The sequence below is a fragment of the Acomys russatus genome, chromosome 19 (assembly GCF_903995435.1).
Source record: "Acomys russatus chromosome 19, mAcoRus1.1, whole genome shotgun sequence".
In the NCBI taxonomy this organism is placed as follows: Eukaryota; Metazoa; Chordata; class Mammalia; order Rodentia; family Muridae; genus Acomys; species Acomys russatus.
Window position 1 is genome coordinate 60,712,467 of NC_067155.1, and position 27,924 is coordinate 60,740,390.

General features: G+C 54.2%; 1 protein-coding gene across 1 annotated transcript; it reads right to left on the reverse strand.

Moving 5' to 3' along the window:
* Window positions 1–1,757: 1,757 nt before the first annotated feature.
* Window positions 1,758–27,359, reverse strand: Msi1 (musashi RNA binding protein 1). Its single transcript, XM_051161672.1, has 15 exons — window positions 27,271–27,359; window positions 27,060–27,100; window positions 26,400–26,481; window positions 26,215–26,299; window positions 23,263–23,304; window positions 21,677–21,769; window positions 18,376–18,424; window positions 16,370–16,452; window positions 15,455–15,572; window positions 10,056–10,136; window positions 7,935–7,991; window positions 5,426–5,494; window positions 4,654–4,841; window positions 4,177–4,240; window positions 1,758–1,999 (listed from the first exon to the last, which is right to left on the reverse strand). Exons 1-14 carry the CDS (start codon window positions 27,327–27,329, stop codon window positions 4,199–4,201), a joined length of 1,089 nt encoding a protein of 362 aa, XP_051017629.1. The 5' UTR covers window positions 27,330–27,359; the 3' UTR covers window positions 1,758–1,999; window positions 4,177–4,198.
* Between the last annotated feature and the right edge of the window lie 565 nt (window positions 27,360–27,924).

The window sequence follows — 27,924 nt, forward strand, 5'->3', positions numbered from 1 at the left end:
GGCCTTGTGCATATGAGGCATGCATTGTACCCATGACAGTCCCACTCTCCCTAATCTACTTTATGGTGGCTTGACCTAGAGGAAGGGGTGCAGTCGTAACACCCCTCACAGCTCCAACAGGACACACAGACTTTAACTCAGCACCTTTTTCAAATAATTTATTAGGAATTTAAAACAAAATAAAACCTGGAAAGAAGTTACAGATGGAGAACAGACAGGGAGGGTGGAACTTGCTGGTTTCAAAACACCATGTAACATCTTTTAAAAAAAAATTCCCCCCCCCTCAAAATCAGAAAATGAATTCCAGGTCCCTGAACCCATAGTTAGGCCCACTGGGGTGAGAGGGTCCAGGGATTTGGGGGGTCAGGTGGAGGCGGGGTAGAAGGAAGCTAAGTCTCCTGGGGGCTCAGATGGGTAGAAAATTAAACATAAAAACCAATAAAATGCAGCTTCTCTTTTATTAGGAAACATTAAAAACAAAAAACCCAACAACAAACGCAACAGCCGCGCATCTCGGTGACAAAGATTATTGCTTTGAGTTCTCAGGGCTTGTAGGTTGAGTGAGTGCCTGACATGGACAGTTGACTCCCCAAAGGGGGCTTTGAGGGCTGGGGCCTCTGCTGGGAAGGAAGCTTCAGCGCCAGCCTCAGGCTTGGGTGCGGAGGACAGAGAGGGGAGGACAGCAGGTAGCTCAGCCCTGCCATGCCAGCCAGGTCTCATACCCTGAGCCCATCTCTTTGCTCTGAAAGGGCTCAAGAACAGGGGGCTACCAAGGGCTCTGGTTGCGGGACGATCCTGGTGGGAAACTTCAGTGAGAATGTGGGGGTTCCCTGAGAAGCCCTTCGCTTTTCCTGGTTACTTACTCCTTGCTGAAGAGCTCCCCGATGCCCACCCCCAGTGGGAGTGGGGGAGGGAGTAGGGGGGGCTCAGAGCAGAAACCACGAAGGTCCCACCTAGGCAGGGGCCAGGAGGGTCCTTTGGAGAGCTAATTCCTTCCCAGCAGAGGTTCTAGGCATGCACTCCACTTCCCTGGCCCCTTGCCCCCACACTGGGGCTTTTTGGGGGAAAGAGTAGGTAGGCCCAGGGCCTTGAACCTGGCCGGCAGCCCTGAGAGTGTGGGCCTGCTGTGGCCAGAGCTGAGGTCTGCAAGCTTACAGTAATGGTGTCTGAGGAGGAGGAGGAAGAGGAGGAAGAGGAGGAGGAGGGGACAGAGACAGGGAGTTGGGGGAGGGGGACGGGACACTTTGCCCAGTGGGGTTAGGCAATGCCGGGCACCCAAAGGGGTCTTAGAGAGGGGTGGGGACAGGGTTTCACCTCACAGTATTTACATATGATACAGGACGGGATGGCTCCAGGGGCTCGGCCTGGCCTACCCCGCAGCCCTGCCCTCCTCTCCAGGGCTAAAGGGAGGTGGCCAGGAGCCCGGGCCCACACAGACACTTTGTTCTGAGCTGGTGGGGGGTCACCTAGCCCCTTGTCCCCTGCGGCCTGGGGCTTCACATTCACAAACCTAGAAATAGTTTAAAAACAGTTTCTTTTAAAAAAAAAAAAGAAAAAAAATTAAAGAGCAAAAGAGGGAAAAGCCAGAATAAAAAACAAGGGTTAGGGCTGTGGCCTGCAGCAGGCTGCCTCTGCCCTCACTCTAGCTATGCACAAATACAAAGCCTTCTTGGGAGTATTCTAAAAGGGGGCGGCAGGGAGGGATGGGGTGGACCAGAGAGGGGAAATCTGGGGGTTGGGGGTTGGGGACGACAACCGGCTAATCCAAAATAAATAAAAGAATTGGGAGAGAGGCAGGTGGGGAGAGGTGGGGCTGGGGTGGAACAGGGAGGTTAGTATGGGAGCCAGGTGAGGACAGCAGGGCAGGGGCTGGGCCCAGGGATTGGGGGGCAGGCAGTAGCGGTCCGAGTTGCAGTGGAGGGGCTGGGCTGCTGCGGCTGAGGTGTCCCCATCCCCTCGCTGGCTCACTCTGGTCCTCAGTCAGCTGCAGGCTGGGGCGCTGAAAGATACATAACAAGATATAGGGTTCTAGGGCCCCCACACAGAACAGGCATGCCCCTCCCCTATCCCTTTCTAGTTCAGACTTTACACTTCCTGTTACTAGTTGGGATGGCACTGGGCACTCTCCCCAGACCTTAAATGCCCTGTTCCCTGGGGGGGGGGGGGGGTTTACATGAGCCTCACAGAAAACAGCACCTTGTAAGCTATTTGGAGATATCGCATTTGTTTGCCTTATTCTTACATTTCTAAAGATTTGTTTTATTATTATGTTTTTAACTATGTTTACTGCTAGGCGGTGGTACGTGCCCTTTAGACAGAGGCAGGCAGGTCTCTGGTTTGAGGTCAGCCTGGTCTACACAGCAAGCTCATGACTATACAGTGACTCTGTCTCAAAAAAAAAAAAAGTGTTCGCTGTGCATGGTGGTGCACGCCTTTAATCCCAGCACTGGGGAGGTAGGGGCAGGTGGATCAAAGTGAGTTTGAGGCCAGCCTGGTCTACAAAGGCTCCTGCACCTTGTGCACATACATATCCCCCACACACACATGCGTGTGCCTTTTTTTTTTTTTTTTTTTTTTTTTTTTGAGACAGGGTTTCTCTGTGTAGCCTTGACTGTCCTGGACTCACTTGTAGACCAGGCTGGCCTCCAGTTTGCAGAAATCTGCCTGCCTCGGCCTCCCAAGTGCTGGGATCACCTGCGTGTGCCATCACACCTGGCTCTGTCTAGCAACTTAAAAAACAAAAACAAACAAACAAACAAAAAACTCCAGGAGTTTAGCCCAGGATGACTTGGAACTTGCTATGTAGACCAGGCTGGCCTTGAACTCACAGCATCCCACATGCCTCTGCATCCCGAGTGCTGGGATTAAAAGTGTGTGCCACCATGTCCGGAAAATGTGCAGGAATTTTTCTTTTGTTTTTTGTTGTTTTGTTTTTCGAGACAGGGTTTCTCTGTGTAGCCTTGCCTGTCCTGGACTTGTAGACCAGGCTGGCCTGGAACTTACGGCAATCGCCTGCCTCTTCCTCCCGAGTGCTGGGATTAAAGGTGTGTACCACCATACCTGGCTAACAGGTTTTTACAACTGATGACACCAAACATTGCTCTCTGTGTAAACTGGCTCCAATTTCCAAGGGACAATCTTATGTGGAGATTTTGACTTGGGCTGGGCTGGAACCCAGGGTTTGCGCACGCCTAGCACAGGCTACAGCATCAGAGCCCCAGCCCTACCCACATTTGCTTTAAATTGATTGGATGTGTATGGGTAGAGGGCATCTGAGCCTCTGCAGCTGGAGTTAGAGGTGGCTGTGGCATGCCACTGGGCTAATATTTGCTTTCTTTCTTTCTTAATTAATTAATTTACTTATTATTATGCCTGCATGTGCAACTGTAGGCCAGAAGAGGGCATCAGATGTCATTATATATGGTTGTGAGCCACCATGTGATTGCCGAGAATTGAACTCAGGTCCTCTGGAAGTACAGTCAGTGAGTGCCCTTAACATCTGAGCTGCCTCTGCAGCCCTATATTTGGTTTCTTTTCTTTTCTTTTCTTTTCTTTTCTTCTCTTCTCTTCTCTTCTCTCTCTCTCTCTCTCTCTCTCTCTCTCTCTCTCTTTCGAGACAGGGTTTCTCTGGGTAGCTTTGGCTGTCCTAGACTCACTTTGTAGACCAGGCTGGCCTCCAACTCCCAGCGATCCACCTGCCTCTGCCCCCCCCCCCCCCCCACCGAGTGCTGGGATTAAAGGTGTGCGCCACCATGCCCAGCCCCCCAAGTCTGGCTTTGAATTTGTAATCTACCTGCCTCCGCGTTCCCTGAACTGGGCTAGTTTTGGCTGCTTCAGGGACCTGCCTGCCAGTGCTGGGGTCCCAGGCATGGACCACTGTGCTCATCTCTTTATGTGGGTTCTAGGGATCATGCTCGCTCAGCAAGAACTTTACCAAGTCAGACATCTCCCCAGGTCTCCTTCCGGAGACACAGTCTTACTTATGTGGCCCTAGCTGGCTTAGAACCCAAAATAATCCTCCCGCCTCAGCCTCAGATATGCATTTGCCACACTCCAGGTTTAATTTAAATTGGACTGTAGCAGGCAACTTTTCTTGTGTTTGTTGGGGCCGGCATTCTTGACAGTACCCCCAAGGATCAGTGTCCCAGTGCCCCCCACCCATCTCCATCTCCTCACCTCCTGCCACCTCTCCCCGGCTTCAGTGGTACCCATTGGTGAAGGCTGTGGCAATCAAGGGACCCTGAAAAGAAAATAATTAGACTCCTAGGATGCTGGTTCCTGCCATTCCTGTAGGACCGCTACGGCGAGACAGTTCTAGTGATACAGATCTGCTCAAGGGCAAGGCAGGGCTTGGAAACCAGGGAGCCAGTTCCCTGGTTAAAACTGGGACACTCCTGAGCTGGACTCTGACCACACAGAAAGGAGACGGTATCTCATTGGCACAACATCTTGCAGCCACTGGATCGTCCAGAGCAAAGTTCGTCAGGGGACGCCCTCTCATTCTCATGGACACTTTCTTCCCCATCGTCATCATCCCTCAACACCCCCTCTGCCCAAGAAGATAGACAAGACGTCTCCCTCCCCCGGTTTCAGAGATCTCCCAGGATGAAAGGGTAGCAACCACTTGGAGGCCATCAAGGCCTGGCCACTCACCCCAAGACTGTGGCCGAAACCAGTGCTGGGGGCGGGGCTGGCGGCGCTGATGTAACTGCTGACCCCCGAGTCCTGGTTGGCTGCCCCGTAGAGCTCAGCCATGGGGCCGGGGCTCGTGGTCCCTAGGAAGCCCCCTGTGCGGCTAGGAGTAGAACCTGGAGGAGGAGCCATCGTCCAGGGGTGAGAGCCTGGCAACCCAGAAAGAAGACAGTGAGAGCCCGGGTGCCCACAGCCACCCCTGCATACCCACGCTCATTCCAACCCCTCTTCCCCGGCCCCCAGGCCCCCACCATGTCTGACTGCTGCACAGTCCCTGTACCATGTCTTCCTCCCTCCTTGCAGCCTAGGGCACTCTCTAAGGCTGGCCTATGTCACTGTTGCTTGAAACGCCATTTTCCCTCCTCTCTGTTCCTGTAACTGACCCGTGCAAACTGGCTGTTCTTTCAGCCAGAACAACCCTTGTTCCTTCTTTCACTCTTCTCCCATAAGCTCTTTTCTCTGCCTTCCCTAAAGCAGCAGTGGGGACATCTATCACCCAATGTCCCCAGAGCTGCCAACAGCGATCTGCAGGGTCATGCTTCTCTGCACACTGATACCCCACAACTTGTATGCTCTGGGGGGGACACTGCCAGTGTCACTCTTGGCTGGCTCGTGCACTCGACTTGGCCAATACTTTGATAATAAGCAAACTCTGTCAATGGGTGGAGAAGGGGGCCTCTTTGTCCTCCGGGACTCCTCCCCTCCCCGACGCTCCCTTCCCAGAAGGCCTCACCTGTCCCTCGAACTACAGCTGCCGCTGCTGCCGCTGCCGCCATCGGACCATAAGCAGTGAGTGGAATAGCTACGAGACAGAGTGTGGGTACTGAGTGGGAGGAAAAGGGGACGAGGGCAGGAGGGAGGAGGGGACGAGGACACAGGCCCCCAGCATCTGGCAAAACACAGACACGGGGACAACCACTCTATGCCCTGACCTAACGCATCTCAGGGAGCAGCCCAGCCTCAGTTTCCAGACTGGGCCCTAGAGTACACCTGGGTGACCTGCATGCGAAGACCAGCCCAAATGTGATGTGGCTGAGGCAGCAGCAGTACTTTCTCTACAGGGCCCTTGGCGGGACAGTGGCCGTCTGGCTCAAAAGTAACCTGGACACTGTGTTCCTTTTCCCAGCTAGTGGCTAACTGGCCCAGGGCACAAAAGCCAGGCTCTTATCTCAAGGTAGGACCTCGGGGTCAGGCTGGTGAGGTCCCAGTGCGGCTATGTCCTGCAATCCCTCACTATCCTCCGGGGCCTCCCTGACCACCGGGCTAAAAATGACCAGTGTCCCCCAAGTCCCTCTGCCCCTCTTCTGTCTTCCTGTCTCTGGACACAGGGTCTTTGCTGCTTTCCTTCTAAAGCCCTGTACACAGCCAGAACTTTAATGAACGGCGGCACCCAAGGGGTAAAAAGGCGTCTACTTTTTTTTTTTTTTTTTTGAGACAAGGCCTTGTTATGTAGCCCAGGCTGGTCTTAACTCACAAGTTCCTGGCTATAGGACAGCACTGGTAACACACAAGACCAAACCAGGCCTTCGTGCATACAAGGCTAGTGGTCCCCCAGATAAACACATCCCCTGTCCATGCCCTGAAAATCTTTAGGAAAGTCGTAGTGCAGTGGACTTCAACCCAGGGCTGTGGTTCCTGAGCTGTTAGCTCATATGCTTCTGCACACTGCTGCCCAGCTGGCTTCTTGTCACCGAGACTCAACCCCCTCGCCTCCTCGCCCCTCCATGGGCTGCAGCCACGCGGCACAGCGTCGAGCTTTATCTCCCTGTGGAACTTCATTGACTTAATTAATCCCTCCTTCCGTCTCTAGCATACCAGCTCCTGGGAGGCAGGGGGCCTTATCTGCCCATTTGTATGTGTCCCCTCGCAGTGCCTGGCCAGGCATCAGCACAATAAATATGTACTGAACACATAAGAGAAATACCCAAATCTCTTTGTTCCCAGCCAAGAGAACAGCTCAGACACCACACTCCCAGGAAGCGGCAGAGGCTGGAGGCCATGCCCTCCCCTGCCAAGGTCCCTTTGGCACTGATAATTTCTGACCTAGGCTTATAGGGTAGATACTGGGCACTAAGGCCTCAGGTTCTAGCCCTTTGCAAAGCAAACTCTAAGTAGCCAACCTCACTGAGCGCTTATCACAGTGTAAAGAATTATTCTTGGCATATACTTGGTATCCTCACTAGCCTGCTTGGTAAGAGCAGGGCCTGGGCAGTTCTCCCCCTACTTGACCCCCATAGCCTGGCAGTGCACACTGCACACAGTAGGTCTTCTCATCCTGCACACATAGGTCCCCACACAGGGGCCTTACATGAGGAAAAAGGATGCTCCCCTCCCTCCCTCCCTTCCAAGCGCCAGGCCCTCTGCTTGCTGCAGCCATTACATCTTCTACCCCCGAGACAGGACTCCTCCTCCTCCTTCCTTTACACCATGGCCTTCTTCTCCAGCCCCCACTCTGACAACCCTTGAGCACCCCCTGGAAGGAGAAGCTGAGACAGTCCCCCACACATAGCCAGGCTGGGGGCAGAGTCTGCAGGTTGGGTGGGAGAGAAGCCGGTTGGACAGAGAAACCCCTCGTGGCCACCTCATGTGCACACGGTTCCCCACTTGGCCTGGCCCTGCTTCCCAGCGGAGCTGTTCCTCTCTCACGGCCAAACACGTTGACTTCATTTTTCCCAGAAGTGACCCACGGGCATCCCTTGGGTCAGATGGGGACAGCAGATATATGTCACTTGGCCCAAAGTATCTTGATAACTTGGAATGTGTTACCAAGACAGAATGAGGATTGAAAAATTCTTCTGAGAGTAAATCTGAGGGCTCTGGCTTCTTGGGAGAAATGAGATGTGAATACTGCACCTGCAGCCCCAGGAATGGGCTGGCACCGGGTACAGGCATGCCCAGTTCCATGTTCCAAGTCCCTCTCAGACCACTGTGCTGTGCTCCAAGTTCGTGACCCTAGCCTGCTTACGACTGGGTACCAAAGCCTCCATGGTACCTGACACTACGTAAATATTTGCCAAATGGATGAATGAGTGACTTTACCTCCATCTGCTTTGCTTGGCCTCGCGTCCCGCCCTCGAGGGCCTTGTAACTGAAGCAACTGGCCAGTGCCCGGGTTCAGTCGGCTACACCCTCACAGCCCTGGGGCTGGTGGGGCAGGAGGAAAGGGTCCTGCCATCTTTACCCCGGGAAGGTCCCTCTCTTCCCACCTGGCCTATGAGATGTACAAAACCCGAGCCACTGACCTGTGAGCTCGGGGAGGACTGGGGCGCTGGCGAGAGGGGTCCTCTCTACACGGAATTCTAAAATGAAACGTAAAACAGCTTAGGAAATAGTAGGGGAGCCCCTCTGGCATGGCCCAGGGGGGAGACATGCACCCACAGGAACCATGGGTGAGGAGGCAGGCCATGCACGGGGCTCAACCGGGAATGGGGAGTGCACAGTCCCAGTAGGTGAGGTGGGGGCAGAGGGGTGACCGGAAAGAGATGAAAGAGAAGGGAGGGAGGGAGGGAGGGAGGGAGGGAGGGAGGGAGGGGGAAGGAGGAGGCTAGAGGCACTACCAGGCACAAAGCAATGCTGGCAGTGTGACTCTTCAGTCCTGGTGCTGAGAATTGAGTCCAAGGCTTTATATAAAGCTAAGAATACTGTATTACTGATTTGTACTTTAAGCCCTGTTTTTGTTTTTGTTTGTTTTCGAGACAGGGTCTCTCTGTGTAGCCTTGGCTGTCCTGGACTCACTCTGTAGACCAGGCTGGCCTCAAACTCACAGAGATCTGCCTGCCTCTGCCGTATTTTGTCTTTATTTTTTTTAAGATGTAGTTATTTTGTGTGTGCAAGTGTTTTGGCTACAGGTATATATGCATACCTTGCGCATGCCTGGTGCCCTCGGGAGTTCAGAAGACGGTTTCAGAGCTCCTACAACTGGAGTTACAGACAGCCACCATATGGGTGCTGGGAATTGAACCTCGGACCTCTAGGGCGGGCAGCGTTCTTAACTTTCTTAGTCTATGGACTGGGACCCCTGAGAGAGTTAAGTAGCAAGTATACTGAGGGCTCCATGTTAAACAGCCCAAGGGCAGAGGGTGCAAATGCTTAGTGACTCCTCCTGTAAATAAGACCCAAATGGGCTGGACTATAGCTCAGAGGCCCTTGCCTAGCATTTTGGAGGTCCTGGGTTCAATCCCCAGTAGTGGACTAAATAAGCAAATAAAGGCCGGGGGCTTGGGGTTATAGTTCAGCCGGTCACGTGCCTGCCCAGCATGCATGAGGCCCTGTTTCAATCCTACAAACGGCGTGAACATGGTAGGGAAGACCCGTAACTAGTCACAGCATTGAAGGGGCATACACATGGTGAACTCAAGGCCAGCCTAGCTCCAACTCAAAGACAAATGACCAGGACTAAGGATGTGGCTCTGCTGTGCAGGCCTAGCCCGTGTAAGGTCTTCAATCCGTTCCCAGCACTACATAAATAAGCAAATATTAAATAATAACAGGACAGAGCCGGGCGTGGTGGCGCACACCTTTAATCCCAGCACTCGGGAGGCAGAGGCAGGCGGATCGCTGTGAGTTCGAGGCCAGCCTAGTCTACAAAGTGAGTCCAGGATGGCCAAGGCTACACAGAGAGACCCTGTCTCGAAAAACAAAAACAAAAAAAAAAAAACCAAACAAACAAACAAAAAAAACCAGGACAGGAGTTCTTGAACCTTCTGTTTAAATAATAGGTCTGGTGTTACCTTTATGCTGTGTAACAGATGACGACTTAATTATCGAGGTTCTAATGTTGAACATGTAAGCGCTCAGGCTCTGTGACCTTGTAAGGACACAGCATAGCGCCTTTTTTGTTTTTTTCCTGAGACAAGGTTTCTCTGTGTAGCTTGTTTTGTAGACCAGGCTGGCCTGGGACTCACAGAGATCCACCTGCCTCTGCCTCCTGAGTGCTGGGATTAAAGGTGTGCGTCACCAATGCCCGACCAGTATAGTGCCTTTAAGTAGATTTGTGAGGACCTGATTCACTGTGGCCCTTGGGGAAGCCCCCACTACAAGCCCTGTGCTGTCTTTGGCAGAAGTGGCAACCCTGAAGCCAGGTAGGGATTTGAGAAAGTCAGAAGACAGGCAGAGAATGAATGGCCTTGGCGAAACCGCACCATGCAGGACCGCACGACGAGCCTCCGTCTTCAACTTCTGTGCAGAGGCTTAGAGAAAGAGGTGGGGAAACCTCCTTCCTCAGAAACGTCCTTCCTTCTTGAGTATCTAATAGATAGGAACCCGCCACCCCCAAGCCATGCACTGTAACACCACTCCGAGGACACACACTGCCTAGGAAATGGGGACACACTAGTGGTGGAGGGGCACCGGGCAGGACTTACCGGGGAACTGGTAGGTGTAACCGGGGGCAAGGCCTGTGTAACTCCGGCTGGCATAGGTAGTGGCTTGGAAACCTGGGTAACCTGACGGGACAAAGGGGCCGTATGAGATGCCTTGCCCACAGCTGGGGCACAGCTGGCTTGGATCTGAGCTGTTCATGGTCTTCCTGCACCTTGTCACAGGTAAGCCTCGGCTTTCCAGAAGCCTCTGTGTACCAAGTCCCACGGTGAGCACGGTGCGCGTTTTATTAACTCACTAAACCGTGCAAGCACTGCAACAGGGAGGCACTGCAAGGGGCCTCAATGTACAGACAGGGAAACTGAGGCACAGAGAGGTGATGCAGTCCAAGAACCGTGCAGCTCTGTTACCCGATCCTTCCTTGGGTCCTCATTTCTCACAGTCGGTTTCTTCTTCCTGCCTCTCCGGCCACACAAACTTGCTGCTTCTCAAGTTGACAGGGTTTGTCCAGCCCAGGGCCGTTTGCACAACATTGTGATCCCTGCCTGTGCCATCCGTGTAAGACCACCGAGGAGGCCTTGCTACGCTGGTGTCAAACGGGCCTCCCCACATAAGGCGTTCTGCCCAGAGGCTACAGTTTCTACCCTGTCATCTCATGATTCCTAAGTCTATCACCCCAAAGAAAGACCCCATCAACTATAACGGAGCGCTGGAATTCAAGTCAGATCTGATTGGTTCCCAGCTTCCTCTCCGCCGTCCCTCCTTCTTTTCTTTTCAGGTTTAGTGTGTGTGGCACACAGGCGTTCACGCATGTGTGTTCCTTCCTGTGACTCTCTGCCTTGTTTTACTTTGAGGCAGGGTCTCTCACTGAACCTGGCGCTCACTGGGTGGACTGGGAGACCAGTGAGGCCCCCAGCACCAAGGTTCTAGACACAGGTTTTCCTGACAGTGCTAGGGATACAAACTCAGGTCACCATGATTGCACGGAAGATGCTCTACCTCCTGAGCCAGCTCCCCAGCACCCAACCTCACTATTCATTGTTGTTTTTTCTCCTTACATTTTAGTTGTTGTAAATCAAAAAAACCCAAAACTATAGTCAACAAACAAAGGCATTTCTCAAAGCGCTGAACGGAAAGAGGACAAAAGACAAGACAGTGAGAGATGCCTGGGTCCAGCCCTGATGCTGTTCTGGGAGGACCCAGTTCTGCTGCTATAAAGAACAACCCTGGGGATATAGAGATGGCTCAGAGGTTTAGAGCACTGTCTACTCTTTCAGAGGTCCCGAGTTCAAGTCCCACCAACCACATGGTGGCTCAAATGAGATCTGGTGCCCTCTTCTGGCCTGAAGGTGTACATGCAGGCAGGACACTATACAACATAAACAAATCTTAAAGAAGAGAACTGCAGATCTTGTTAAAAAGAAAAGGCAGGCAGGAAGGAAGGACTGACAAAGAAAGAAAGAGCAACCCTGGGGCTGGAGAGATAGGTCAGAGATTTAGAGTATTGTCTGTTCTTCCAAAGGTCTTGATTTCAATTCCCAGCAACCACATGGTGGCTCACAGCCATCTATAATAGGATCTGGTGCCCTCTTCTGGTGCGCAGGTGTACATGCAGGCAGAGCACTGTATACAGACTAAAAGAACAACTCTGAGCCTGGGGATGTAGCACACTTAGTAAAATATTTGCTGAACATAACAAGGCCCTGAACTCCGCCTCCAGCGTGGCAGAAACCCGACATGTCATGGCACATCCTAGCCAGTCATCTCAGGAGGGTCAGGGGTTCAAGGTCATCCTTGGTTACAAAGTGGGCTGCATGGGGTCCATGCCAAAAACTAAACTAAAATAGAACCAGGCATGGTTGGACACACCTTTAATCCCATCCCTTAAGAGGCAGAGGAAGGTGAGCCTCTGTAAACCTGAGGCTAGGTTGGTCCGGGACAGCCAAGGCTGCAAAGTGAGACCCTGTCTCAAACAAACAAACAAACAAACAAACAAACAAACACAATCTAGCAATAGCAAACATTTTAGTCAACTAATAATAGTAGAAAATAGTAGAGTAGATGAAAATATTTTGTCAATATAAAACTGTAATGCTGGGGGGCTGGAGAGATGGCTCAGAGGTTAAGGGCGCTGACTGCTTCTCCAGAGGTCCTGAGTTCAATTCCCAGCAACCACATGGTGGCTCATAACCATCTGTAATGTGATCTGACGCCCTCTTCTGGCCTGCAGGTGTATGTGCAGGCAGAACACTGTATATATAATGATAGATTAAAAAAACAAAACAAAACTATAATGCTGACAATGACATTGTAAGGTAGGAAGGTCAGGTTAGAGTGTCAGAGCACTCACCCCCAAGCCTGACAATCCAAGCTCAGTGCCCAGCATGGGCCACCGTGGAAAGGAAGAATCTGCTCCTAAAAGTTGCTCTCTGACCCTCTAACCCCTAAGTGTACCCTCTTGGCCTGTGTGCACCTGCTTTCATATACACACAATCATAATAAATAAAATAACAAGTTGAGGAGCCTGCAAGGTGGCTCAGTGGGTAAAGCCCACGCTGAGCAAACCTGATGGTCTGAGCTTAAATCCCCAGGGCCCACAGAGAGACAGAAGGAGAACACTGAATAAAACTGCCCTCTGACCTCCACTGAGATGCCATGGTGCATGCGCACACTTTAAAGCCAGCTTGGTTTACAGAGCAAGTTCCAGGGCAGCCAGAGTTACATAACAGAGTCGCCCTGTTTGGGGGTAAAAAAGGCAAACAAACCTCATTGTTTTAAGGATAAAAGACCTTACCCTCAAATGACTCCAAAAAACTCATTCTTACTGGGCTGGAAAGATGGCTCAGCACTGCTTTTTTTTTTTTTTTTTTTTTTTTTTTTTAAAGATTTATTATGTATACAGTGCTCTGCCTACATGTATACATGCAGGCCAGAAGAGGGCATCAGATCACCATGACCCACCATGTAGTTGCTGGGAATTGAACTCAAGACCTTTGGAAGAGCAGTCAGTGTTCTTAACCTCTGAGCCATCTTTCTAGCCCTCTCAGCACTGCTTTTTAAATTTTATTTTATCACTATTATTACTATGTAGCCCTGGCTGTCCTGGAACTCACTGTTGACCAGGCTGCCCTCAAACTCAGAGATTTGCCTGCCTCTGCAGATATATATATATACACACATATATGTGTGTGTATATATAATATTAAAAATATTTATATATGATATATAAAATTTTTTATAAATATAATACATATTTATATAAGTAAATAAATAATTTGGTTTTTTGAGACAGGGCTTCTCTGTGTAGCCTTGATTATCTTGGACTCTCTTTGTAGACCAGGGTGGCCTCGAACTCAAGAGATCTGCCTGCCTCTGCCTCCCTAAGTGCTGGGATTGCAGATGTGAGACACTGAGCCCAGCTCCATAACTTGAAAATTTCTATTTATGCTTCATATTTTAAATAATAATTTAATTAGTGTATATGCTGTGTGTGGGAGCCCTCAGGTCTCCAGAGGCCCTGAGAGGGGGTAGATTTCCTGGAGCCAGATTCACACGAAATCATGGGTGCTGGGGACCAAACTCAGGTCCTGTGTAAGAGGACTCAACTCTTAGCCACAATCACATCTCTCCAGCCTTGTCCTATTAGACCAGGCTAGCCACTAACTCACAGAGGTCCACTAGCCTCTTCAGGAAATGGTACACACACACACACACACACACACACATCCTCCATTAGCCCAGGGGTTAAAGGCATGTACTGCCCCTGGATTCATGTTCTTTTTTTTTTTTTTCCCTTTTTTTGGTTTTTCGAGACAGGGTCTCTCTGTGTAGCCTTGGCCATCCTGGACTCGCTTTGTAGACCAGGCTGGCCTCGAACTCACAGCGATCCGCCTGCCTCTGCCTCCCGAGTGCTGGGATTAAAGGCGTGCGCCACCACGCCCGGCTCCTTTTTTTTTTTTTTTTTTTCCCTTTTTTTTGAGACAGGGTCTCTCTGTGTAGCCTTGGCTGTCCTGGACTCGCTTTGTAGACCAGGCTGGCCTCGAACTCTCAGCGATCCACCTGCCTCTGCCTCCCGAGTGCTGGGATTAAAGGCGTGCGCCACCACGCCCGGCCTTTATGGGCTATGTGCCTGCCTTATGCACACCACCTGCATGCAGGGGTGATGCGCTGCAGGATCCCCTAGGACTGGAGGTGCTGGGAGCTGGCAGTGTGGGGAACAAAACCCAGGATCTCTAACTCTTAACTGCTTAGGTAGCTCTCCAGCACCCATTCAATGTGTGTGTGTGTGTGTGTGTGTGTGTGTGTGTGTGTGCGCGCGCGCTTATGTGCCCATTGGTCCCCTCACATAAGCTTCCTAAGGGCTGCCTCACCATCTGGGCACTTTTCTCTTTTTCTTGAAATTTATCTTTTTTTTTTTTAAATTAGTACTTTTTCCCCAATTTTACTTTTCTTCTACGTGTATGAGTGTTTTGCCTGCATATGTGTCCATGCACCACAAGTGCACAGTGCCGTGAAGGAGTCAGATCCTCTCTAACTGGAGATACAGATGGTTGTGAGCTGCCCTGTGGGTGCTGGGAATTGAACCTGGGTCCCCCAAAACAGCAGCCAATGCTCTTAACCACTGAGCCATCTCCTGGGCCCCTTGGGTGCTTTTGAAAGTGCAGCTGACTTCTGTGTGATTTCCAAGGCCCACAGCCACTTCCACCACCTGCTCCAGGAAGCCTTCCTGAGCCTCCCGTGGCCTCCTGTCACTCTGTGGAGATACTCCTTGCTCTCACTTGGATCACAGCCCTATGAGGGCAGATCCTACTCCTCAAAACAAAACAAAAACAAAAATACAACAACCCCCCCAAAACAAAACAAAAAAAAACCTACAAAAACCAAAAACAACAACAAAAAACTCGACAAAAATGAACTGAGTAAGAAGAGGCAGCCTTCTTCGTGCCTTTTGGGCCTCTGTAAAGCCGCTCTCTGTGTCTGGTATACTTTTCTCTTCCTCCCACAGCTGGGCATCCACTCTAACCTGCAGGCTCAGTAGCTCTGACATCATTTCTGGGTCTCCAGAAGTCTTGGTCCAACACCCTGTGACCACACTCTCTTGGGACCCTATACTTCATCTTAAATTTGTCTGTGTTGTTTTTCCCTGACAGACCACAGAACTCAGGAAAAGCATTGCTGGAATTCCTGGCAGTGCGACCGCCAAGCACAGATGCTCAGTACAGTATGGGTGAATGGAACAGGGGGCCAAGACTCGGAGCGACCACAAGAGGGCAGTGCTCCACACCAAACTGTCCACCTTGCATTAGACCTGCCAGCTCTGGAGCACAGCTTTGCTTTTACCTGAGGGCAGACCATAGAGGAGAAGCCACACCCACACAGTCCCCAGGAGCCCCAGAAGCAGTTCTGGGCAGAAAGAAGCCACAGGTGTCGGCCCAGTACTTACCCAGCATGCCGATGCCCAGCATGAAGGCGTCCATTCCGTAGGGCATGACTCGAGACCTGCCGCGGGCGGAGCCCGTCGGGGACATCACCTCCTTTGGTTGAGCTTTCTTGCATTCCACCTGCAGTGAAACCTGACGTCAGTACTTCCTCTTCTAGGGCAGGCCTCATTATTATTATTTCAGTTGCCATTTGTGTGGTGCTCACTATGTCTAAAGGTGTTTACACTTACACCCACTGGTCTGTTCACTGAATGTTTACACACTGAACCGGTCAATGGTGAGCAAGTACTGATTCTTACTTAATTAAAACATTTTTGAGTCAGGGTCTACCCCCCGGCCCCCCGCCGAGACAGGGTTTCTCTGTGTAGCCTTGGCCATCCTGGACTCACTTTGTAGACCAGGCTGGCCTCGAACTCACAGCGATCTGCCTGCCTCTGCCTCCCGAGTGCTGGGATTAAAGGCGTGCGCCACCACGCCCGGCTTGAGTCAGGGTCTTATTGTGCAGCTCTGACTAACTTGCATCTTGCTATGTAGAACAGGTTGGCTTTGAACTTGTGACAATCCTCTTGCCCAGAAGCTGTGATTACTGGTGTGCCCTATCGTACAGAGCTGGGATTTTTCCCCCCTTCCCCCCGCTGTGCCCCACCACCCCACAGGATTTCTCTGTGTAGCTTTGGCTGATCTGGAACCCCCTGGGTAGACTAGCTTGCCTCTGCGTCCTGAGTGCTTGGGATGAGAGGCGTGCCACCTCTGCCTAGCTTGGGATTCCCATACAGAAGCAGGGATCACCAAGGGCACTCGCTTCCTGTTTGCATCCTGAAGGGTGCGCTCTGTGAGAGCCCCACCCCTACCTATCTGCATGACCGCCTCATCCTGGAGTCTCTCTAAACCCCCACCTCCACCCCTTCCCAGCTCACCATTTTGTTGTTGATTTCATGGAAGTGGATCTCACATACTTTCTCTACGATGTCCTCACTCTCGAATGTGACAAACCCGAACCCTAGGGGTTGAACCAGGGGCAAGGGCAGGGTCAGAACTGGGGCTCATGGTCGTCACCCAGCCCCATGCCACACATACACCACAGCTCATCTCTTGCGGGCAAGTGTCTGAGAGTTAATGAAAGGCTCTGCCCATAGTCCCGAGAGCATCTCAACTACTGGCTGAGTCAAGGTTTCAAGTCCCAAATTACAGAGGAGCAAGCCAAGGCTCAGAGAGGTGAACTAACTTGTTCAGCATCACACAGCAAGTTAGAAAGTGTTAACTCTGGGCTGGAGGGACAGCTTAGGAGCTAAGAGCATCTGCTCCAGAGGTGCTGAGGACCTGGGTTTAGTTCCCCCACACTCCCATTGGCCAGCTTGCACAACTGCCTGTAGTTCTAGGTGTTCTCCAAGGGTACCCCCACAACACACACACACACACACACACACACACACACACACACACACACACACACGGCATACATTTACACAGACACACGTACATAAATAAAAATAAAATAAATACTTTTCTTCTTTTTTTTCCCCTTGAAACACGGTGTCTCTGTTACCCCTGGCTGTCCTGGAACTCAGCTGTGTAGGCCAGGCTGGCCTCAAACTCACAGATCTGCCTACATGTGTCTCCCAAGTGCTGGGATTAAGGGTGTGTGCCACCACTGACTGGCAACTTTTTTATAAGTGGCAGAGCAACAACAAAAATAGTCATCCTTTAGAACTAGAGGACTAAAGAGTTCTAGGTGCCCGCCCTGACCCTCACATCTATGTCTATGCTGTGATCAGGCTCCTTATACAAATATGGCACATTTGTGTAAAATCCATGTATACCTTTCTGTGAACCTCAGATTCGCTCTCGAGCACTTCAAATGCTCAGTGCTCCATAAATCCTATTACACTCTACGGCTCAGAGAACAGTGCTCAGTACAGATATAACCCAGGGCGCAGGGGCTCTTTCTTTTCTTTTCTTTTGCAGTGCTAAAGACAGAACCAGGGTCTGGCATCTCTTAGCCCAGTGATCTTCCACTGGCTACTTTCTCAGCCCTATAGATTTTTTTTTTTTGCGGGGGGGGGGGGAGGGGGTCTTTTCAAACCGAAATTGCTTGACCGCAAAAAAGCAAAATCCACAGAAATAGAAGGATGACCTTATAATGTATAACGTGCCTTTTATTTCCTGCGAGCTGTACTTGCCCATTCCTACAGAGAACACGCAGGTGTACGTGTAAACCCCATCTCACACTTAGGGCTACTCTACAGCTGTACTTGTCCTGGGATGCCAGGCACACTCAGACCCCTCACCACATCCGTGACTCACTCACAGCCCACACCACTCTGTCCATAGAAGCTAAAAGCCCCAAAGCTACTGGAGAAACTGCCCCAGCTGCCTTCTCAGGGAGTTCCCCAGGGGCTGGGCTTGAATTTCTCAGGAGGCGAGACCTTTGGGAGAAAACAACTAGGCAGGGGACACACACACACCCCATAGACATCCAGATGCGACCAGGTTCAGGGCTAAGGGGGCTAAGGGGCCTGGGCTTAGCTTGGCATGGGGGGCAGTGGTAGAGCAGACGGCTGACGCTGTAGAGTCAGCCCAACCCTGGGGCAGCCTGGTCCTGGCTCTGGTTTCCAGGGACAAGGTAAGCCCAGGCAGGGGTGCACGGCACTGTTGGGGTGGCCTAAGCTCCTCTTCAACTGGCAGAGTTTCTCATGCAGGAAAGGGGAGGACAAAAAGCCTTCTGTGAGGCCAGGCCCTGGAGAGGATGCGAATCTTCAGGGATAGGATGTCAGGAGACAACATGAAAGGGCAGCTGTGACCTAGAGCCCCCTTGGCTGACTACAGGCCATGGGCCAGCCTGGGCCGGGGGGGGGGGGGGGGCATGGGGGGGGGGGCCCACAGGGGGGGGGGGCCCACGGGGGGGAGGGGCCCCCCCACTCACCTCTGTGCCTGTTGGTGGTTTTGTCAAACATGAGCATGGCGTCGTCCACCTGAAACACAGTGTGCTGTGTTAGACTCACAGACACCAGGGGCCCCCCAGGCTGACACCCTTCTTTTAAACCCACTCTCTCCAGGGGACAACACACCCTAGAGGCTGCACAGCATGCAGCAGCACACACTGTCAGATTCTCAACAGAGCAGCCCATAGTTATTAAACTCCGTATGTATGCCTGACACTTTGCCTGTCATCCCAACATCCACCACCCCCCCGCCCCCGTACAGGTTCGTCTTCACTCTTATAGCTAAGGAAATGGGCTCAGAGAGGCGAAGGTGCCCGCCCAGGGTCACACAGCAAGTCCTGCACCAAGCCAGGGAGGGAAAGGCACAGAGTAGATGCTAGAGGGACGAGACTGGGAGGTGGGGGAAACGAACGCCTCTTCCCCATTTTGGAAAGGCCAGCAGCCAAACTCCCTTCTGCTATAGATCGGTTCTCTAATTGAGGTTTCCTTTGGCTAGAGGCTCTAATTAAAGCGAGTAGAGTTCACTGCCTGGGCTGCCTGCCTTGCACTGGGCTTGGGGGAGGGGAAGGGCAAGAGCCGAGGGAGGGGGAGGGTCTACATTAGCTACACTCCCCCAACCCCGGCCCTGGCTCCTTGCTTCTCCCTCCAGGCATCCTCTCAGACAACTAAAGGTAGTCTCAGCCCCTTTCCTCGGCCAGCATCACACACCTCCTTCACGGGCTGCCTCCGATCCCCTAGTCTTTGCACCCCACTCCACCCACTAACGGGACCCCAAATGGCAGAGGGCATCCTCGGACTAGGAGGCACAGCCCTCACCACACTCCAGGCCTGGCATCTGTCTTACACCTCTCATGTGTCATTAAAGCAGGAAGTGCAGAGCCACCAACTGGGGTGGGTCTCCTTAGGGGACCCGGAAGCTCTCCTTAGGGGTCAATCTAGACCAGGCCTCTGGTTTTTCCCTGAGGGAGTCAAGACCACACTGAACTAGGAGGCAGCGGAGCTCCCGGAGACCCTCAGAGGGAAAAGAGAGCTTCCTGCCACAGGACGCCATCTCCACTTCCAAGCCAATGACCACCTTTGTATCTCTGACCCCCAAATCAGGCTCATCTCATCTCAGGCGTTGGAAAAAACGGAAACCCAGGAGGCTCTGAGCAGAGCACAGGCTTCAAGCATGGCAGGCAGGCAGGCGTGAGCTGCTTCTTGGATACTGTGTTTGCCGGCTGCCTGTCCTTGGGTCAATGGCTTTAGGTTTCTCTGACTTTGACCCCTCAGTCTGTAAAATGGGTGTAATAGTGACTATTTCCTGCAGGAGTCGTGCTGGGGTTCAGGGTGCACTCAATAAATAGCCCCCCTGTTATTATCTTTATTATGGAGGGACTTGCTCACAGTCCCAGTGTGGGAGGACTCAGAGGTCCCACCAGGACAGATGCATCAGCCGTAGTCGCCATCACTATTCTACTGAGAATCTTGACCTGTGCTCAATTAATTATTTTTTGAGTGGATGAGTGAATGAACAGAAAAATCAGCCACACCTTCCTCCTTAATCCTGCAGCCTGGAGTTTCTTGCCTGACCCACAAACTGATTCAGGTCAAATCCAGTCCTTCCAGTCCAAACCCCAACATACATGGGTCCCCAACATCCTTCAAGCTGGGCATGACTGGACAGACCCCCCCCATTGCGGTGGTGGGGTTGAGACCAGGGTAGTCCCCCCCTCCCACCAGAGGAAAGTGGCAGGGGGTCCAGGGTACCCCCACCGGTGGTGTCCCCTCCTGTGGCCGGCTGAGGGGAGGGAGGCTCCCAGCCCAGTGTCCTTAATAGGCTTTGGTCTCCATGGGAACCTGGGGGCAGGGGGGCTCCGGAGGGGGGAGGGGAGGCGACCGAGGCCTGCTGACCAGTGGGAGCCGCCAAGTTCGGCGGCGGCTAAGCCTGAGTGGCAGCCATGGCGGCTGACCATTGTTTTCCCCCTCGGTGGCGGCCCCTCGATCCGGGAGGGGGCCCCCCCCAGCCGCGGGGCCCTTGGCATTCCCGGCTGTCCCCCTCGCTCCCTGGCAGCCTATTCTCCAGCTCCCCCTGGCCTCCCCGGGCCGGTTTCACATGCCAACGCCGATTTAGGCCCGAACAAAAGACGCGGCTGCTGACGGCTTCTCCTGGGGCCCGGTTGCCATGGCAACGCCGGCCCCGGGGGCAGGCGGCCTCCAATCACAGCTGCTGGATCAGATTAGTGCGGGCTCTAACGCTCGGTGCTCAGACACAAAGACACCCCGCCGAAGCCGAGCCGGGCCTGCAGCTTCCCAGGAGCGCCCTTCCCTCTGGGGCCCAGGCTCTGCCTGCCCTGCGTCCTGGACCCAGATCCCCAAGGAGGCGCCTGAGCCAAGGCCTCTGGCCCCAACACGTCAGCATCCTCTAGCCTGCGGACCCCCCACCCAGCCACAGCTCACTGCCTATCTCCCAAGCCTGGTCCATCCATCGTCTTGGCCTGCTGGGGCATTCATGTGCTATGATGGAGAGCAGCAAGCGGCTCAAACCTCTGGCCGGTCTCACCTGAAACACTCAAGCGGGCACCCGCCCCTCATCCCTGCACTTTGGACACACCCCTTAGCCATTTCCCATAGAACCTTGAAGTTGAACACTGCTCGCTCTTCTATGGATCCCGTTACTGTCTTAGTGATTCCACACCTCCTTTTCACAGATGACCTCTTCCAAGGCCCAGAAATGAAATCCTGACACACACAAGAGCTGAGAGCTAGTCATCTATGGGGACCCCGGAGCAGACTTTGGGATGTTTTCTTCAGTTCCAATACCTAAGGGATCAGCAGCTGTCCAGGCCAGCTCCCCACCTGCGCGAGCAGGGTACCCAAATGCAAGAAGAATTCGTATTTACTGCCTCCTTATCATCGTCCCCAGGAAGGGTGGGGAGAGAAAGGTGCAGCTGCCTGTGGCCTGGACAGGTGCAAGTTCCCAAGAGGCCAAGGGGTGGAGGACTGAACTGAACTGGCTATGGGAGCACCTCCTCCCTTGGGAGACTGAAGAGAAGCAGGAGAAAAATACGGGGGGGGGGGGTGGGTGGGAGGGGGGGGGGTAGTAATGAGAGTCTCTTCTATGTGGCTTCCTCTCCAGGGAGAGGTCCAGAGTCTGGACCAAAACTGTGACTCGGGCCTGACCTCACCTGAGGGACCGTCAGGGGCTCTTTCACCTTTTGCAGGAGCTGAGATGATCTGACTGGGCACCCCCAAATCTGCTCCTTTCCCAGCCAAGCACCCACACGCACAGCGAAGACCCACCTTCCCGAACTGCTCAAAATATTGCTTCACATCCTCCACTGTGGTGTTCACGGACAGGCCCCCCACGAAGATCTTCTTCGTTCGAGTGACCATCTGTTAGGGGAAGGAATGAGAAAGTGGGCATCTGAGTCCTGTGGCCTACCGCCACCAGCAGGGGCTTGGGGTGGGGTGTAACACCCACCCCCACCCCCCACCAGGATGGCAGCTGACAAGCTCTCTGTGGCCCCAGCTTCTCCAAGGGCCCCTTCCAAGCTCCCCCTCAGACTCCTGCCTCTAAGCCTGCGGTAGCCAGCTGTGTACCCCACACCCTGGCTGGCTTGAGGGTGTCTCCTTCCCAGAGGACCCATACAAGCAAGGGTGGCATACCAATGGCTCAGACCCACACCGCCTAGATGAAGACTGCACCAGTCCTCCTGGGAGACACCAAAGCTACACCACAGGGTGTCACCAAACTTAACACCAACATTTTCCTCATCAACCTTCCTCCCAAGCCAACCTCTGGCAGCCCTGTGGCCCCAACCCAGTTTTAGGAAGAACACATGGTCCTAATTACTCCAGGAGCGCATGGCTAATCCGAGGCAATTCCCAGCCCCATCCTAACACTAAGGTACCTTCTGTCACCAAACTGCTTAATGGAATTAACCCAATTCCAACCACGTGTTCCCTGGTGTGGCTTCCTTGGAATACCTGCCCCGTAATTGCTCTCAGACCCTCCGCTGGGCCCTTCCCAGGGATGCCTCTTTTAGTCTTCTAAAAAACATGCTCCTTTCTCTCTGCCCCAGCAGCAACGGGCAGCCTCAATGGAATCTCAGAGCACCTTAGTTGGCACCAAGGGGGAAACTGAGGCCTTCATGAGAAGGATCATCCAGGCTTGGGATGATTTCAACAACCTTGGGGAGGGGCAGGGGTCCAGATCGCCTCTCGCTCTGTAATGCCCTTTCTTCCGGTCCCCGTAAACCAGTGGCTTAAAAACTAAGGTCTGGCCAGTTGCCACGGTGTCTGGAATTGAATCTAAGGTCCTTGGCCCATATCACAAGTTCTGGGTGCTCTTTTTGGTCAGATGTCTTAGAGAACCAGAGACAATCATGCTAAAACACAACAGGTGACAGGCTTGAAGTGTTCCCCCTCCATCCCTCCGCTTCCGAAAGCGCAACACACCTCAAGCCAGAGACAGGAGGGTGGCTTGGGGTCCATGGCAAGCTCCCTCACCGAGTCTATGACAAGCTCACCCTGTGTCTGCCCCCTCCAAGGCTCAGCATCCACAGAGGTCTACTGGGTCAGAATTACACTCAGGGTCCAGGTTGTGCTGGCTTCAAATACAGGACAACGAAGTGACTTCCCTCTCTTTCAACACATGCAAGTCCGTCTGCTGTCCACCCCGGCACATGGGTGCAAAGATGCGCACAGTGCCTTCTTCGTTCTATGCAATTCTATGACTTCATCCTGCCCACCCCAGGAACACTTCAAACAGAAGTTGAAGAGCATCTGCCACAGAAGAGGATGCTGGGAAAACGACCACCCAAAGTTGCCCAGGATAAAGGAGCTTTCCCAGCAACCCTTCTCTGCCTGCCCATATATACACCTACCTTAGGCTGTGCTCTCCGAGGAAAGGCCACCTTGGGGTCAATCTGCAAGAGAAAGGACGTATAAGGGTCTTGGGTATTATATACAGCCTTGGGTGGCCACACAGCCTCCAGCCTCCTTCATCCCCGGACACAGAAGTAAAAGAAACCACTATAGCTCTGGGCAGGAGAATGCAGGTGGTTAAGCAAGCTGCTGGGTTCCAGTCCCCCACACACTGCTTCTCTGGCTGTTATTTAATTTCTCAGAGCTTCAAGGTCAAGTTCAACTAACACCTACCCCCAAAGGCTCATCTGCAGATTACTTCAGATAACCCTCATGGGGCATGTGACATGGTGTCTAGCTCACAGCAAAACCCCAAAACAACCTGAGCCAAGTCTTATTTCACCAAGTATCAGAAACAGCAAAGGGCCTCCGCCAAATAGACTCCATGCGGGTGTCAGCACCATCGCCCACTGCCTAGGCGAAGAAGGCAATTCTGACTGTGCAAGCAGAGGCGGTCTTCGCCTGAAAAGGGCCAGAAGGTCAGAGTACTGTTTCCCCACCACAGCCAACCTCTGACAGGCCTCCTAGAGGCTGCAAGCAAACAGCTCCTGATAGCACAGGAGGCTCCGGGTGGGGCAGGGTGCAGTCTTTCGTGGTGTGACAAGGCATGGGACTTAGAAATGCTGGGCTTCAAGCCAAGCCTGCGATCTTGGTAGCTTCACCTGCCTCTCTAAGCCTCAGTCCCCTCATCTGCAAAGTGGGGACACTCACACCCAGTCCTTGGTAAGGGGGGCAGATCAAATAAGATAAAGAGTGAAAGCGGCCTTTGTGATCGTGCCTTCACTGCACAAACAAAGGTGCCACTACCAGGCTACCTTTGCCCTTGACGCACCTGGGTACCATTCCTGGGCGTTCTAGCCACGCTGACAGACGGTAAGAAAGAGAGCAGGGCACTCTGTGACCAATAAGGCACCTACGAGGCTTGGCAGTGCCAACTTCCTGCCGTTCACGCGGACGGACATCATTTTGAAGTGACCAGCCAACCACAGACGAGATCTAGCGTTTCCCCAAAGTTCCATCTGTTCAAAACTCGGCTTCGTTCTAGACAACTGGCCCCGGCTTCCCTCTGCCCGCATGGCACGAACCAGGAAGCAGCCTTTGGCCAGCTCCCCTGCTGGAATCTGCCCAGAGTCAGATCTCCAAAACCCACACTCTAGGCACTGTCCCTCCTCCAGGGACAATCAAAACCACCCACTGCCCATCTGAAGTTTTGATTTCATACCTCTGTGGACACTCACATCCTGTCTTTCCTATATACAATCTCCCAGCATATCTCAAACCAATCCCTGCACAGACCCTGACTGAGAGACGGTACCCAAGCCACACTCCCCCAGACCCACATGCACTAAATTACACACACATACACACACACACACACACCACCTCCACTCTGACTCACAGCTGGCAACATAAATAAAACCCAACAAGTAAATAAAAGGTGAAAGTCGGAGCCCAAAATAGACTCCCTCCCGCCCCCTTCCCCTGCCCAGAGAGCTAAACACAGACAAAGCCCTTGCGGGTTGGCAGGATCCACATCCCAAGGATGTGTCCATCTCCCCACCCCTCTCTCCAGCCAGCCCCCAGCCCTAGCCCCTAAACTCGGCTTCCTGAGAGGCAGAAGCCATCGGTGCACTCTGAGGACAGGGGATGGTAGAACAGGCAGCCTGACGGGCAGATAATCGCCAAAAACAATAGGCCACTGTCTCTCCTTTCCCAGCCTGGGTCACTCAGGCTGAGCCAAGAAGATCCTTTCAGAGCAGGCACAGTCGAGGCCTGGCCTCATTTGCTCATTACTGTGAGCAGGAGTGGGAGCCACTGGGCAGAGATAACAGGAGCTGGGGACAGACGGTAATTTAACAAATTCTTGGGCACAACCAGCCATTGTGGCAGGTAAACAGCAGCCAGTAACTGGTTCAAGTAGGGAGGCCCAGGGCTTGGGGGAGAGTGGGGGAGTGTGGAGAAGAGGTCACACTGTCCCGGCCCCCCTAGCAGACAGACACCCCCCCACCATCAAGTAAGCCTTCCCTCTGGGTTTCTCCTTTTCCTTCTGGAACCCCCTGAGCTGGCCTCCGCCAGCGCCCCCTGCAGGGTCCAAGACACTGGGGAACAGTGGGAAAGAGGCAAACTGTTCAGGAGTTTAAATGCCACACAAGCAGGGTCCTAAGACCTGGTCTTCAGAGCACTTTATTTATTTTTCTTTTCCATGCACTCTAGCTCCCTGTTCGTAAATCCCCTGTACGGGAAAAGAAGGTGCACCCATGTCTTCTACAAAAGCAAGGAGCTCATTGACCAAAGTCCGGGAAGGAGAGAGGGGAGGGGGGTTTGGAGGGGGAGAAGCAACGGGGGCGTCACAGAGTCAAACAGTAGTTAGATTTCAGAGAAACCACCTCGTGGGTAACAGCAGCCCTGACTCACTGAATGTGGAGTAGGAGAGGGGCCCAGCTCCACTCCAAAGCCTGAGGTATCACAGAGAGAGGGTAGTGTGTGTGTGTGTGTGTGTGTGTGTGTGTGTGTGTGTGTGTGTGTGTGTGTGTGTGTGTGTGTGTGTGTGTGTGTGTGTGTGTGTGTGTGTGTGTGTGTGTGTGTGTGTGTGTGTGTGTGTGTGTGTGTGTGTGTGTGTGTGTGTGTGTGTGTGTGTGTGTGTGTGTGTGTGTGTGTGTGTGTGTGTGTGTGTGTGTGTGTGTGTGTGTGTGTACAGGCGCGCCCGGCCTGGGATTTTTTTCCCCCTTCCTCCCTCTGCCCCCAACTCTACGGACAAAGTTTCAGAGCATGACAGCTCTCTGCTCAGAAAACTCCCCCTCTTTCCTCAAGAACTCCATCCAACTGTCCCCACGAGACGAGGCTTGATTATCTCTCCTCCTCCGGCAGCCTCCCTCTCCCAGAGGACCCCTGAAACCCCGAGGGCCACTCACTGTTTTGGAGTCGAGCTCGTGCCGCGATTGCGCCAGCACCTTATCCACCCCCGCCTGGTCCATGAAAGTGACGAAGCCGAAACCCCTGCGCCGCGTAGTGAGGGAGAGGCAGATGGTTACGAGGGCTGTGAGTAGCTGCGGATGAAGGGGCGAGCCCGGCGGCAGGAGAGGTTTCAGAGACTCACCTGGATCTTTTGGTCAGGGGGTCCCGCATCACCAGACACTCCTTCACCTCCCCGAACTGGCCGAAGTATTCGCGCAGCCCTTCTGTAACCACACACCCGCCTTCGGACCAGCCCAGGCCCAGAGCCTTTCCCCCTCCTCCCCCGTCCTTTGCCCCCAGTGACCCCGGCGCGGCCCTGCCGCCCCCGCGCCAAGCTGCCCGCGCGCGCTCTCCACTACCGGCCCCCCCACCCCTGCACTCGCCCGGGGTTCTCGTGGAGCCTTCCTGGCGCCCACCGGGGCCTCGGGAAGGCAACGGCCGGGCCGGGCTGGAGTGGGGGGACAGCCCCGGTTGGGTTCCCGCCGCTCCGGGAGCAGCCTCACAAAAGTTTGAGCCGCAGGTGCGAACGGAGTTGGAGCTGCTGCTGGCGGGTCCCGGGGGCCCAGCCCGCCCCCCGATGCCCCCTAACCCCCCCTCAGCTGCTCCCCAACCCGCGCCGGGCCGTGCGCGCTCGTCGAGCGTGCTACGCTCTCGGGGTCCCCGGGGCGGGGCGCGGAAGAGGGCACGAGGGCGCCCGGGGTCAGCAGGGCGCAGGGCCGGGCAGGGGCGTCCTGGGCTGGGGCGCCGAAAGGGGTGCAGGGTGGCGATGAGGGGCCGGCGGGTGCTCCCCGGGCTGGCTCACCCTGCGTGGTCTGCCAACTGAGTCCGCCGATGAACATCTTGCTGCGGGAGGAGCAGAGACACAAAGGGCCCGCGTGAGCGCCGGGCGCCAGGGAGCAGGGGGCGCGGGCCCGGGCCCCGGGGAGGCCCCGGCCCGACCCGGATCGGCCATGTTGGCGGGGCCGGGGCGGACTCGGGCTGGGCAGGCCGGACCGGGCCGGGCCGGACCGTACCAGGGGTCGTGCGGCGAGTCCGGGGAGGCGAGGCCGGGCTGGGGCGCGTCAGTCTCCATCGGGAGCCGCGGGCGGCGCGGGCAGCGGAGCGGCGGCGGCGGCGGCGGCGGTGGCGCTCGGCGCGGGGCAGATGAGGAGCGCGGCGAAGGGGGCCGGACGGACAGGCCATGCTGCCCCCTCCCCCGACCCCGCTCGGGCGGGCGGGCGGGGACGGCCAAGGGGAGGGCCCGCCGGGGGCCGACCTGCCGGCTCCTCCCCCCGCCGCCCTGCGCGCATAAAGCCCGGCGCGCGCCCGGGCGCCCGCGGAGGCGGCGGCGCTGGGACCCCCCCCCCCTCCCGTGGGGCTCCTGGGTGTCCGGGGGCCGAGCGAGGTCCCTCTGATTCCCGGTGCGAGGCTCGGGCCTGGGGCGCGGCCGCACCCCTCACCCACAGCGGCGCTGGGCCGGCCGCGGGAACGCCCTCCCGGGATGAAGCGCTTCCCGGTGCGTTCAAGGTAGCTCGGCTTCGGATCGGGAACCCTCCCCAGTCTTCCCTCCCAGGTCCCCGCTATTAAGAATTTAGAAGACGCCCCCAATCTTCCTGGGTCGGGTTGGAGATAGCCCAGTGGCCCCCCAGTCCCCACACCTTCCAACTGGTAAGAATCTCTTCTTTTCC